This window comes from Triticum urartu, chromosome 1A, assembly GCF_056163025.1.
Source record: "Triticum urartu cultivar PI428250 chromosome 1A, HENAU_Tu73, whole genome shotgun sequence".
Taxonomy (NCBI): Eukaryota; Viridiplantae; Streptophyta; class Magnoliopsida; order Poales; family Poaceae; genus Triticum; species Triticum urartu.
Window position 1 is genome coordinate 162,498,582 of NC_141873.1, and position 14,809 is coordinate 162,513,390.

General features: G+C 48.4%; 1 protein-coding gene across 3 annotated transcripts; it reads left to right on the forward strand.

Moving 5' to 3' along the window:
• Positions 1–8,882: 8,882 nt before the first annotated feature.
• LOC125553278 (S-type anion channel SLAH2) lies at positions 8,883–13,353 on the forward strand. Of its 3 annotated transcripts, none has more exons than XM_048717102.2 (4): positions 8,883–9,108; positions 11,060–11,224; positions 11,329–11,853; positions 11,964–13,353. In XM_048717102.2, exons 2-4 carry the CDS (start codon positions 11,078–11,080, stop codon positions 13,107–13,109), a joined length of 1,818 nt encoding a protein of 605 aa, XP_048573059.1. In that variant the 5' UTR covers positions 8,883–9,108; positions 11,060–11,077; the 3' UTR covers positions 13,110–13,353. The 3 variants fall into 3 exon arrangements, with proteins under 3 accessions (XP_048573059.1, XP_048573063.1, XP_048573051.2); XM_048717106.2 differs by lacking the exon at positions 8,883–9,108 and adding an exon at positions 10,654–10,742; XM_048717094.2 differs by lacking the exon at positions 8,883–9,108 and having other exon boundaries at positions 10,919–11,224.
• The last annotated feature ends 1,456 nt before the right edge of the window (positions 13,354–14,809 follow it).

Consider the following 14,809-nt stretch of genomic DNA (forward strand, 5'->3'; position numbering starts at 1 on the left):
GAGATAACCCGGAAGTTTTAGAGAGTCAATTATTGCTATTGAGTGATTTTAAAAAGTTCAGAAACAAAAACATAAAGTGGTGGACCTAAAACTTTTCAAAAAGGAAAGCGAAAGTAAGAAAGACGAGCACCGTTGAAGTGGGGGAGCTCCTTGAACTTTGTTCATGCCCATGGGAACTTTGCAAATCTTGAATTATAGAAACTTTTCAACAAAATTAATTATCCCCTTGTACAAATCCATTGTATTATAAAAATAATGTGCCAAGATTTGCCTTTAGGATTTAGATTGCTTGTTTGGTATGCGTAGTGGAAAAACAGAAACTTTGGCTGTAGCGTGTGAATTTACATTTTTTACTGGAATGTCAAAAGTTTTTGAAAGTTTTACATAGTACTTATATACAAATTATTTATTTGGTCCTAATTTTTCAGAATTTTTGGAGTTACATAAGTATGGTGAATTTTCAGATTACTACATATTGTCCTGTTTTTAGACAGATTCTGTTTTTGATGCATTGTTTTGCTAGTTTTGATAAAACTATTGATTTTATCGGTGGTATAAACCATGGAGAAGTTATAATATAGTAGCTACAATGCAAAAACAAAATATGAATGGATTTGCAATAGTACTTAAAATGGTGATTTGCTTTATTATACTAATAGATCTCATGAGGGTTTTGTTAAGTTTTGTGTGATTGAAGTTTTCAAGTTTTGGGTGAGATCACGGTGGATGAAGGAATAAGGAGTGGCAAGACCCTAAGCTTCGGGAAGCTTGGGGATTCCCACGAAGGCATCCCCTCTTTCTTCTAACGATCATCGGTAATTTTACTTGGAGCTATATTTTTATTCGTCACATGATATGCGTAAATTTTGGAGCGTCGTGTCCTTTCCTTCTTATTTTAATAATGCACCATGCTGGTATGAGATAGTCCTTGGTTGATTTATAGAATGCTTCATGCACTTCACTTATATATTTTGAGTATGACTTTATAGAATGCTTCATGTGCTTCACTTATATCATTTGAAATTTGGATTGCATGTTTCCCTACACATAGAAAACCGCCATTTGTAGAATGCTCTTTTGCGTCACTTATATTTGTTTGAGCGTGGGCATGTCTTTTGTAGAAGAATTAAACTCTCATGCTTCACTTATATCTATTTAGAGAGTTAAGAAGAATTGGTCATTCACATGGTTAAGTCATAAAATCCTACATAAAAACTTGTAGATCATTGAATATGATATGTTTGATTCCTTGCAATAGTTTTGCGATATAAAGATGGTGATATTAGAGTCATGCTAGTGAGTAATTTTGGATTGGTAGAAATACTTGTGTTAAGGTTTGTGATTCCCGAAGCATGCACGTATGGTGAACCGTTATGTGATGAAGTCGGAGCATGATTTATTTTTGATTGTCTTCCTTATGAGTGGTGGTCGGGAACGAGCGATGGTCTTTTCCTACCAATCTATCCCCCTAGGGGCATGCGTATTAGTACTTTGCTTCGATGGCTAATAAATTTTTGCAATCACTATGTGAGTTCTTTATGACTAATGTTGAGTCCATGGATTATACGCACTCTCACCCTTCCATCATTGCTAGCCTCTTCAGTACTGTGCATTGCCCTTTCTCACCTCAAGAGTTGGTGCAAACTTCGCCGGTGCATCCAAACCCCGTGATACGATACACTCTATCACACATAAACCTCATTATATCTTCCTCAAAACAGCCACCATACCTACCTATCATGGCATTTTCATAGCCATTCCGAGATATATTGTCATGCAACTTCCATCATCATCATATACATGACTTGAGCATTCATTGTCATGATCGTAAGATAGCTAACATGATATTTTCATGGCTTGTCTGTTTTTTTATATCTTTGCTATGCTAGATCATTGCACATCCTGGTACACTGCCAGAGGCATTCATATAGAGTCATACTTTGTTCTAGATATCGAGTTGTATTATTTAGTTGTAAGTAAATAAAAGTGTGATGATCATCATTATTAGAGCATTGTCCCAGTGAGGAAAGGATGATGGAGACTATGATTCCCCCACAAGTCGGGATGAGACACCAGACGAAAAAAAGAGGCCAAAAAAAGGAGAGAGCCCCCCCCCCAAATAGAAAAAAGAAAACAAAAAAATGATAGAAAAAGAGAGAAGGGGCAATGCTACTATCCTTTTACCACACTTATGCTTCAGAGTAGCACCATGTTCTTCATATAGAGAATCTCTTGAGTTATCACTTTCATATACTAGTGGGAATTTTTATTATAGAACTTGGCTTGTATATTCCGATGATGGGCTTCCTCAAATGCCCGAGGTCTTCATTAGCAAGAAAGTTGGATGCACACCCACTTAGTTTTCAGTTTGAGCTTTCATACAGTTATAGCTCTTAATGCATCTGTCGCATGGCAATCCCTACTCCTCGCATTGACATCAATTGATGGGCATCTCCATTACCCATTGATTAGCCACGTCGATGTGATACTTTCTCCTTTTTGTCTTCTCTGCACAACCACCACCATCATATCCTATTCCACCTATAGTGCTATATCTATGGTTCACGCTCATGTATTGCGTGAAAATTGAAAAAGCATGAGAACATTAGAAGTATGAAAAAATTTCTTGGTTTGTCATCGAGGTTGTGCATGATTAAATACTTTATGTGATGAAGATGGAGCATATCCATACTATATGATTTCGTAGGGATGACTTTCTTTGGCCATGTTATTTTGAAAGGACATGATTGCTTTATTAGTATGCTTTAAGTATTATTGTATTAATGTCAAATGATAGAGTATTGCTTTGAATCACTCGTGTCTTAATATTCATGCCATGATTAGATCATATGATCAAGATTATGCTAGGTAGCATTCCACGTCAAAAATAATCTTTTTTATCATTTACCTACACGAGGACGAGCAGGAATTAAGCTTGTGGATGCTGATACGTCTTCGTCGTATCTATAATTTTTATGGTTTCATGCCAATATTTTACAACTTTCATATACTTTTGGCAACTTTTTATACTATTTTTGGGACTAACATATTGATCCAGTGCCCAGTGCCAGTTCCTGTTTGTTGCATGTTTTTTGTTTCGCATAATATCCATATCAAACGAAGTCCAAACGCGATAAAAACTTACGGAGTTTTTTTTGGAATATATGTTATTTTTGGGAATTGGAATCAACACGAGATGATGCCCAAGGGGCCCACAAGCCCTAGGGGCGCGCCCCCTCCCCTGGGCACGTCTGGAGGCTTGTGGCCACCCCGTGAGGCAGTTGGTGCCCTTCTTTCGCTGCAAGAAAGATAATATCCGGATAAAAATCGTGTTAAAATTTTAGCCCAATCGGAGTTACGGATCTTCGGGAATTTAAGAAACGGTGAAAGTCCAGAAAACAAAACGCAGAAACAAAGAGAGAGGGAGAGAGAGAGGGAGAGGGAGAGAGAGAGATCCAATCTCGGAGGGGCTCTCGCTCCTCCGCCGCCATGGAGGCCAAGGACCAGAGGGGAAACCCTTCTGCCATCTAGGGGGACGTCAAGGAAGAATAAGAAGGAGGGGCTCTCTCCCCCTCTCTCCAGGTGGTGTCGGAACGACGTCAGGGAAATCATCGTGTGACGGCGATCTACTCCAACAACTCCATCATCTTCACCAACACCTCCATCACCTTCCCCCATCTATATTCAGCGGTCCACTCTCCCGCAACCCGTTGTACCCTCTACATGAACATGGTGCTTTATGCTTCATATTATTATCCAATAATGTGTTGCCATCCTATGATGCTTGAGTAGATTTTTGTTGTCCTATCGGTGATTGGTGAATTGCTATGATTGGCTTAATTTGCTTGTGGTTATGTTGAGGTCGTTTGGTGGCCATCATATGGGCGCGTGTGGATCACACCATAGGGTTATTTGTATGTTGATAGGACTATGTATTGGAGGGCAAGGGTGATAGCAGCTTCAGCCTAGCATAGAAATTGATGCATACAAGATTGATAGGGGACCAATATATATTAATGCTATGGTTGGGTTTTACCTTAATGAACATTAGTAGTTGTGGATGCTTGCTAATAGTTCCAATCATAAGTGCATAGAATTCCAAGTAAGGGATGACATGCTAGCAGTGGTCTCTCCCACATAAACTTGCTATCGTTCTAGTAACGTAGTCAATTACTTAGGGACAATTCTACAACTCCTACCACCACTTTTCCACACTTGCTATACTAACTTAATTGTTATTTATCTAAACAGCCCCTAGTTTCTATTTACATGCTCTTTATTATCTTGCAAACCTATCCTACAACACCTACAAAGTACTTCTAGTTCATACTTGTTCTAGGTAAAGCAAATGTTAAGCATGCATAGAGTTGTATCAGTGGTCGATAGAACTTGAGGGAATATTTGTTCTACCTTTATCTCCTCGTTGGGTTCGACACTCTTACTTATCGAAAGAGGGTACAACTGATCCCTTATACTTGTGGGTTATCAACAGGCACCTCCTATACTACATCTGTAAGGGCATATTTCTCCCTATGTGGTTTTGGTGATTGATGATAGTGCATTTGTGGACTAATCGTGTGCATTGAGCATTTCAGATATCTCATGTATAGGCACAAGACGATTCGGTGCCCCTCGGAGCATATCGAAGACGACGGTTTTTCTACGTTTCTTTTTGGTGGATTTTGAGTCATAGGAAAGCCGTACTATTAAGAGGGGGTCCGCTTCGGAAAGGTTAGGGTGGAATCAACACGTACACATCTGTTCCTTAGCACCACCTTTCCTTCGCTGCATTGGAGCACCGTCTGTTTATCCTTGTCGCTGCGAGATGAAGGCCTCCAAGTGGTATAGGTTCTGTGGCGTGCGGTAGTACTACTCACGGGAGCAGTAGTACCGCAGGGGCCCATGGTAGTACCACCCTGACTAGAGGTAGTACCGCGCCACGCGGTAGTACCGCTCCTCGCGAGCGGTAGTACCGCTGCCTCTACCCCAGAACGCTGGCGCGCACGGAAGTAGGCGTGGAAGTAATTTTTTACTTCCGCCCCTACGCGGTAGTACCACTCCCTGCGAGCGGTAGTACCGTGCCAGATTTTTGCACGTCCCAAACTCAGTGGAAGTAGTCACGGACGAAATTTATTTAGTCCGTGCCTCTTCCCAGCCTAGTTGAGCCCTGCCCTGCGGTAGTACTGCAGGGGCACCTGGTGGTTCTACCGCTCGTTGCCTTGTGCAACAGGACCTCACCTGGCTTCTACCGCACAAGCGATAGTACCGCAGCAATGTGCGGTAGTACTGTAGCGCCATGCCGTAGTACCGCGGGCGTGTGCGGTAGTGCCGCAACTTGCAGGCCGAGTAGGTGGGTAACGGTTGGATCTTGTCCCCCACTATATAAAGGGGATCTTCTTCCCCAAGAAGACTACCTCTTCCCTCCCCAAGCTCCATTGTTGCTCAAAGCTCCATTTTCGCTCGATCTCTCTCCCTAGCCAATCAAACTTGTTGATTTCTAGGGATTGGTTGAGAAAGCCCCGATCTACACTTCCATCAAGAGAAATTTGATTGCCCCCATTAATCCCTTGCGAATCTTGTTACTCTTGGGTGTTTGAGCACCCTAGACGGTTAAGGTCACCTCGGAGCCATATTCCATTGTGGTGAAGCTTCGTGGTGTCATTGGGAGCCTCCGATTAAGTTGTGGAGATTGCCCCAACCTTGTTTGTACATGTTCGGTCGCCGCCTCCAAGGGCACCAATAGTGGAATCACGACATCTCGCATTGTGTGAGGGCATGAGGAGAATACGGTGGCCCTAGTGGCTTCTTGGGGAGCATTGTGCCTCCACACCGCTCCAACGGAGACGTACTTCCTCTCAAAGGGAAGGAACTTCGGTAACACATCCTCTTCTCCACCGGCTCCACTCTTGGTTATCTCTTACCTTTACTTGCGCAAGCTTATATTGTGTTGTATCCCTTGCTTGTTTGTGTGCTTGTTGTTGTTGCATCATATAGGTTGTTCACCTAGTTGCATATCTAGACAACCTACTTTGATGCAAAGTTTAATTTGATAAAGAAAAGCTAAAAATTGTTAGTTTCCTATTCACCCCCTCTAGTCAATTATATCGATCCTTTCAACCTCGGTGGCCGCAGCGGCGGCGGCTCCTTGCCCCGGAGCAACGTGTTGGTGGAGGAGATGGCGGCACAAAGGGAGTGGTGCAATACGACGTGCCGGGTGGCGTTCGAGAAGTCTGACGAGGCACCGACGGCCTGGGTCCTCGCAGACCCCAACCCCATGGAAGCCTAGGCCCACAACCTGTCGATGACCATCGCGGAGATGAGCACGAGGCAACGTGTTGGGTGGCGTTTGCGAAGTCCAATGAGGCGATTGCGCCGCCTCGGTAGGGAGTTCGCCAAGATCAAGGAGGAGTGATCGCTCAACGACACCTCCCTTGCCGCCGACAGGGGCAAGGACAAGGCTCCCTAGCCAAGGTCGGTGTTAGCTGGGGAGGCCCTCTGCACGACCCAGAAGGAAGCATCTCCTTCGTGAGCACTAGGTGGCCGCGTAGAGCTATCCCGCCTCCCGCCCTTTCACCGCTGGAAGGACCACTCCAACGAGGACGCCTTGGATGGAAACAAAAGTGGCGCCGGCCAGCCCAGCCAGGAATACGTGGTCACCGTGCACTACAAATTAGTTTAGTTTTTTAAGGCTTTATTAGTTGAACGGACAAAATATCGTCTAATTTATGTAATTTATGTCCAAACGTATGTCTGCTTGCATGTATTCTTTCATGTTTGCATGGATTATGTTCGGATTTATTTTTATTGCGGGCAAATTTTTAGGGCAAATGTTTGATGATTGGCTCTTATATCATTGTCTGTAGAGAAGTCCGGACTCATCCGTGGTCAAATAGTTTGTCTGTTTTGGGGCTGCTGTTGGAGCCGCCCTTAGAGCAACTCCAACGCCGATCCTCAAACCGCCCGCAACTGTATGGACCACGCGGTCCAGACGTGTTGTGCCATTCAACACGGGCCTGTATCGGTATGCTCAACGGTCCAGGCACACTTTCTCCCACAAACTAGAGACAAGCTAAGGGGGTTTTGCAAGAGTCCTCACAGCAGCTACGCCTGCTTCTGACCACCCTATCCCACCCAAAACGCTCCTCCCTTTCCTGCGCGAGTTCTCGCCGCGCGCCAGTTGCCTGCATTCATGCTGTTGTAGAGCAGCCGCTCAACATTGAAGCCGGCATAGAGCGGACGCGACCTCTCACTGGCTCCAGTATTGAAGCGGCGTGTCGGCCGAGGGCGCCGCCCACTGAACACCTAGCTGAACACGCCTCCTCGCTGCATTCGAACGCCTCCATAAACCCATGCTTGTGTCGCGAAACCTACTTCGGCACATGTCCGTTCATGGGCGGGTCGGCGTTAAACACAACGCCGGGCAAGCTCATCCCGTTAGTCTATTATTCAAACAATGTCAGATGCTGGGCAAGAGTCGCACCACAACTCCACTCCCCATCTCCTGGTTGCACCATTTTCTCTACACTATCCATGGCATCCAGCGAGGAAGAGCAATTCTCTGGCATAAAAGCCTGCTGGGTGGCCTGCGAAACCCGCTAGATACGAGCCAGGCAACTCGTTGCTCCACCTCCCTCGCCTAACCCAACGGAGCAAGTTGTCGCTCCAAGCCGGCGGGTGGATCAGCAGTGGCGACATCCTCCAGGCAGGCACGCGGGGGAGCACGACGGAACGGGCATCGTAGCTACCATGGACGAGGTCATCCGCCGTCAACATTGGCGGAACCGCGCACGATCGGTGGAGAAAGAAACCTGCTATGTGGTGATCGACGAGTTGGTGGCCAGCGCGCCTGCGTCCATCGCCAACATTGAGTAAAAGTAAAACATGAGAGGCCGTCGCCGCTTGGGTCCTAGGAAGGCCACCGCCGACGCGTCGCCGACGTGCGCAGTCAGTGACTTGCCAGGTTCAACACAGACCATCGTCGACCCCTGCCTCGGCTTCATGGGAGCGGAGGAGCCCCCTTCCCCTTTGGCTGAAGCACACCCCTTGGCCACTCTGATGAGCGGCACAACCGGACATAGGGAAGATACGGGGGAAGAATATACCTTCGAGGCTCCCGGCAGTCCGATGTCGTAGACTAGTATAGTGTATCCGTGTCGTAGGAATGGAGTTCGACGCGGCCGGACGTGCACATAGTTTTATCCTTTTTAGTTAAAATATATCCAAAATGTAAATGTTTTTGTCTGATTTGTATGAAGAATCCGTTGTGTTTGCATGAATTTCATCCGGTTTGTTGAAAACATGTTTAAAATGTATGCAGGTAGTTTTGGATGTCCGGCTCCCGCGTCAATGTCCACAGAACCAGTCTGTGGACGGATGCCGGAGCAAATTTGCAGGTCAGCTGCCTTTTCCTGTCTGCAGACGGATGTAGGAGCAAATTTGCAGGTCAGCTGCCTTTCCCTGTCTGCAGACGGATACCGGAGCAACTTTGCAGGTCAGCTGCCCTTAGATTACAATGGACGTAGATTGGAGCTGCCCTTGGATTATAGTGATAGCATAATCGTAGAGGAACCGAACCCCTCAAAGACAAGACAAGCGGTACTTGGGCAACATGGCGATGGAACAAAATCTCCCTGGCGCGATCACCGGTTTCATGCGGCCCTCCTGCCCCAATCACGTGGCCGGGCACGATTCCTTTCCTTTGATTGATGTGGCTCGGGGCATCCTTGGATAAGTCGGCCAAGGACGACCACCGTGCATGCCGTGGGTCTATGCGCATACAGATCGACCTATTTTATTTTTATTCTGCTGCTGCGCTGATCAAGATCGAGCTGTACCTTTCCCTCTGCCGTCTGTCTTGCCATGTTTAGGAGCTCCGGTCCAGCCTGCCCCCCGCCAACAACCCACGCCGCCGCGTGGTAATAGGAAAGCTAGGCCACCCAACGGCCGCGCCCGTTTTGGCTCTCCTCTCCAGGCTGGGTGCTGGTTCCGGCGATCCTCCGCTGCCGGACCGGCTGCCGCGGCCGCCAACATCGCCGGCCGGCCTTGTCCCTTGCTGCCCTGGCCTCCTCCGTCGTCGTACCTAGCTGTCTCTCTCCCTCTCTCTCTCAGGTAACATCCAATCCCGCTTGTTTTGTTTGCGCCTGGGATAAGAGGAATTGTTTATGCATGCGCTCACAAGAATTGTATGCATGCATGCATGCGCGTGTCCTGCGCCGTCGCCGTAGGAATATTAGTATTAGCTGGCCAGGGATTAGGGCGTAAACCAAGCGATCTAGTAGCTAAGTAGGTTTGCCTCATGCATACGGAACCAGCTTTGCACCAATCTCGCCAGGACAAGACGAGTTTTTTACTTGAATTTTATGATTTAAAAACCTCCTTGTCTTGCACAAGTCATCCTGGGACACATGCGGCGTCTCGTCTATGGCCCGACCAGACGGACGCCACCGCCGCGGACGTCGACGTACGGCTAACGACCGATGCGTTCCCTCCAGTATCTCCTCCCAGTCCCAGCTGTGAAATCAAATGAAAACATATACTGTACCACACATGCGGCGCGGTCGATGGGCGACGGCTGATCTTGTCCTGTCTGTCTCCAGGATGTCAAGCCTTTCCATGCCCGATCCATCCATCCTGATCGGCTCCTCTACCTACGGCTAGTCCCTTGTCAAGACGATGACGATGGGGACGCCCCTGATTTTAATCATTTTATTACTCACGTCCTGGACTCTGATTTGAAGTGTGCATGCACAGCTGTTTCTATCTCACACCGTGCATTTTTGCCCGGCCTGGAATTGCTCCTGCCACCTGGACTATTTTAGACTGTGAAACTTGCGACGACTGATGATTCAACAACGTCTGCTGGCCTGACGTGGGGGAGGGCGGGAGGGGGGTTGTTCAGCAGAATCCTTGCCAACCAGGAGCGTGTTTGTTTCTCCAAACAAGAGGAATCGGGTACGATTAGAGGTCACTGGAACCCAAACGAAAATTTTATCCACCTAATAGCTTGAACGAAATTTTATCCATCTTGCTACTCCTGAAAGTGACGCTCCAGCAGTAATGCCATAGTTAAAAGTTTCATTCATCATGGAAAGAGTCTCCTTACAAGGAGGAGCGAGAATGAGGAAAATGAAATAACCAACTTCCTTGAATTAGGCCGCCACCCCCAAACGCACGTTACTCTTGTCATCCGCGTCAGAACGTTACTGAAACTCCTGTAAATGTGCAAGTGCAGCACTGCTCACCACACTTTGGGTGCCTCGTTTCGGAGAGCTGCCAAGATCTGTCAGTAGAAAAAACAAACAGACTTGTGTGAAGCTCTCGTGTAGCGTCGTGGAGTAGTATTCACTGCTAGTAGTATACAGCTTGCTCTCACAACCTGTTTGTTTCAGTAGCATCCACAACTGTCAGGTGGTGACGCGTAGTGCCCAGCCAGAAGGACGCATACATCCAGCTCCTCTTTTTTTTCCGAGGATGACACATACAGCTCCTAGTCCTAGCTAGGATGTGTCCACGCGATGTGTCACGCACTGATGGGGCCAGTGCCAAGCCAACGAACCAGCCAGTCATCGACTAATCACCATATACGAACGGCGCATCTGCCTATTTAAAAGCCAAACACAAATCGCCGCTTGCACTTGCACATGCTTTGTCCACCACCTTGCATTGTGTCCCCTGCCTGCCTTCCTAGGTTTTTCCTCCCTCTTCATCAAAAGGGTTTTGTGCTTCTGACGCTGATGCTCTGAGTACGTACTTCCATGCCTGTCCGCCCGCCTAGCCTAACAACGCCCAGAGTTACTCAACAACTTGGATGCAACTCTTTCATTGGGATTTTTAGGCAAGGCAGAGAAGCTCTACCGATTTCATTTCGTTATTAAGATACACAAAGGTGAAATATAAAGCCAAATCTGCTGATCGCCTGCTGGTCCAGCGCGACATGGACAGTTTGGCTTTGGCACTACTAAGTTTGCAGAAAGACATCGATTTGCACTTGAAAGTTTGGATGGTGACTTGGATGATGTATAGTTGTACTCCACTTAGTTCTCACACTCGCTCTGTGCAGGTGCCGTCTGAGCGAGCCATGGAAGCCAACACAAGCAGCAAGACCGGCGAGGTGCCGTCCCTCCTCGCCAACGTCGAGGTTTCCCATCTCGACGGCTTCGACACCACCACCCCGATGCAGAGCCCCAGACCGGTGCTTCACCCCGACCCGGGCCGCCCCGCCCGGGTGAGTCAGTCTTCCGCTCCGCTCCCTCGTACGGATCACGGCACGCCTGAGAAGAAATGGAGCTTGGACATGATCGATCGCCTATGTGTTTCAATTTGATGCAGATGCGCCCGCCGGAGCGCGTGGCCCCGCGCAGCGAGGCGGTGATCCCAGCTTTCGACTCGCCGTTCAACCCGCCGGGGCAGCGCTCGGGGCACCCCGTGTCGATCAGCCTGCCATCGTCGCCGACCGGCTTTGGCGAGCCCCTCGTGGCACCCGGCGGCGACTTGCACGAGCGGAAGCAGGCCATGTCCAACGCGGCGCAGGAGCCGGCGCAGAACGTGAGGTTCGCGCAGCCGCACAGGGTGATGTTCCGGTCGCAGCCGAACCCCGGCGGGGTGCCCACCCACGGCGTGAGACGGATGGGTAGCCGGGGCGGCAGGACGATGAACCGGGACAAGCGCTACGACTCGTTCAAGACGTTTTCCGGGAAGCTGGAGCGGCAGATCACCCATCTGGCCGGCGGCGGCCTGCCGGTTAGCACCCCCGAAGAGGAGGAGTTCGCCCAGGGACAGGGAGAAGCCGTGAGTGGCGACAACGTTGATCGCTTCTTCGCCGCACTGGAGGGACCCGAGCTGGACAAACTCAAGGTACCACTACTTCTTCTTCTTCTTCCTCGATCGGTCGATCACATTATCATGCACATTGCCCTCCCATTCGAGTCTCAAGATTCTGAAACTTGTGCGATCGATTGCTTCAGTCGTCGGAGGAGCTGGCGCTGCCGGCGGACAAGAAGTGGCCGTTCCTGCTCCGGTTCCCCATCTCGGCATTCGGTATGTGCCTCGGGGTCAGCAGCCAGGCGATCCTGTACAAGACGATCGCGACGGCGGCGCCGACCGAGTTCCTGCACGTGAACCCCAAGGTGAACCTGGTTCTTTGGTTCATCTCCGTGGGGCTCATGTCCATCATCACGGCCGCGTACGCATTCAAGATCGTCTTCTTCTTCGAGGCCGTCCGTCGCGAGTACTACCACCCCATCCGTGTCAACTTCTTCTTCGCGCCGTGGATCGCGTGTCTGTTCCTGGCCATGGGCGTGCCCCCCTTCGTGGCCACCCAGCTGCCTACCTGGCTCTGGTACGCGCTCATGTCTCCGTTTCTGTGCCTGGAGCTCAAGATCTACGGGCAGTGGATGTCCGGCGGGCAGAGGCGGCTGTCCAAGGTGGCCAACCCGTCCAACCACCTGTCCGTGGTGGGCAACTTCGTGGGCGCGCTGATGGGCGCGTCCATGGGGCTCAAGGAAGGTCCCATCTTCTTCTTCGGCGTCGGGGTGGCGCACTACACCGTGCTGTTCGTGACGCTGTACCAGCGGCTGCCCACCAACGCGACGCTGCCCAAGGACCTGCACCCGGTCTTCTTCCTCTTCGTGGCGGCGCCGAGCGTGGCGTCCATGGCGTGGGCCAAGATCGTGGACGAGTTCGGCGTGGGGGCCAAGCTCGCCTACTTCATCGCCATGTTCCTCTACGCGTCGCTGGCCGTCCGGATCAACTTCTTCAGAGGGTTCAGGTTCTCGCTGTCGTGGTGGGCTTACACGTTCCCGATGACCGGCGCGGCCATCGCGTCCATCCGGTACGCCACCGTGGTGGACAACGCCTTCACCAAGGCGCTGTGCGTGGGGCTGTCGCTGCTGGCCACGCTCGCCGTGACGGGCCTCTTGGCCACCACCATGGTGCACGCCTTGGTGTTCCACGACCTTTTCCCCAACGACATCGCCATCGCCATCACGGACCGCAAGATGAAGCCTATCATGGAGCTGCAGGAGAGTGGCAAGGACGACGACAGCCGCTCCGGCAGCAGCAGCAAGGACGTGGAGGCCGGCGCCACTGCCGCAGTAGCACCAGAAGCTTGATGGAGTGGCTACGCGATATATTATTTGCGTGGAAATCAAATGATGGCGCCAACGATCGGGCACTTGGTGGGATAGGATACGATACGATCGTACTGGAGTACAAAAGTTTGCTTGCGCGGTAGTAAAACGGAGAGGAGCTGTCGACGATAGTCACCGGCATAGAATAAGCAAAGAAGGTCTCTTTGGAATTTGCAAGGATCTCACTGGAAACCTCCGTTTCATAAAAGAATCATACGACCTCTGCTCTGCTTGGCCGAAATGAGCAAATAGCGTCCATGCATCTCACGTCCACTTTTGATTTCTACCTCGGACGATATACAATGTGTTTTGGCAAATTTGAATTTTGATACGTACTAAAACATAATTAGACTTGTATGAAATATGCGCTCCAAAACACGACAAGACCCAACAAAATTGGTCCGACGCCCGCAAAAAGCAACGAAAACGTTTGAGGTGCACATCGGGATAGGGTAAAAGTTAAGGTGACACACAGGCAAATGGATCATTATAATTCAATCTAAAATACGATAAAACCCAACAAAATTCGTTGGAATGCTATAAACGTTATGGTGCACGTCATAATAATGTACAAACAAGGTAGCATAGTGACACAAAGTGAAACATTTACATCGACTCTAAAACACGACGATACCTAAAGAAAATGCATACAATTTATTCTTGTTTTATAAAAGAAAATCAACTATGCCTAATACATGTTTGAAGCGAACGAAAACACAATGAAAAATTGTGGCACGCAGTGGAACCGGGTAAAATATTATAAAACGCAATGAAATGTTACTCTAAAACACAGTGAAACCCAACAAAATTGGTTGAAGCACATTGAAACACAAGGAAACATTGCTGTGCACTTTTAAAACATAATGTTTCTTGTTTCTTTAAACATATCTACACAATAAATTGTCTCGGTCATGGTTCCAATGAAGTTTACTTTGGTTTCACCATATTTTAAAGTGAAAAGTACTCATCAAAATATGCACTCAATATTAATCTTATTTCATAGATCTCATCAGGACAAATGTAATGGTCCAAGCGGATTGTAAACTTGTCTTTCGGTGCAAAAGATATTTACTATTTAAGCTTTTGCAAGAGGATTAAATATAATACCTGGGTGTACAAGGATGGAGAATCAAGGTAGTATGAATGGAGAGCACAAGTAAAAGGTTTTAGTTCGGCCCTAAAGCGCAAGGATTAACGATAAAAAGATGGGGGTTTTACCATATTGTTTGGATTTATCCCTCTACATCATGTTTGCTTAATGCGTTACTCCGTTCTTGTTAATTTGATACACTAGATGCATGCTGATACGTCCATTTTGCATCATGTTTTCTTACTGTTATTTATAATGTTTTTATGCATAATAATGCTTTATGGAGTCATTCTAATGCCTTTTCTCTCTTAATATGCAAGGTTTACACAAAGAGGAAGAATGCCGACATCTGGAATTCTGGACCTGAAAAAGCTACGTCAGAGTCACCTATTCTGCACATCTCCAAATGAGATGAAAATTTACGGAGAATTGTTTTGAAATATATGAGGAATATTGGAGCAAATAACTACCAGAGGGGGCCCACCAGGTGGGCACAACCCACCTGGGCGTGCGAGGCAGCCCAGGCGGGCCCTGGTGGGTTGTGCCCTCCTCAGCCCACCTCCGGTGCCCCTCTTCTGGTATATAAGTCATT

Bases quoted from the DNA above. Each gene is read 5' to 3' on its own strand.
- LOC125553278 (XM_048717094.2), top strand. From the start codon at position 10,934: ATGGACAGTTTGGCTTTGGCACTACTAAGTTTGCAGAAAGACATCGAT. The intron at 11,225-11,328 runs GTGAGTCAGTCT...AATTTGATGCAG, and splicing joins ACCCGGGCCGCCCCGCCCGG to ATGCGCCCGCCGGAGCGCGT. The intron at 11,854-11,963 runs GTACCACTACTT...CGATTGCTTCAG, and splicing joins CCGAGCTGGACAAACTCAAG to TCGTCGGAGGAGCTGGCGCT.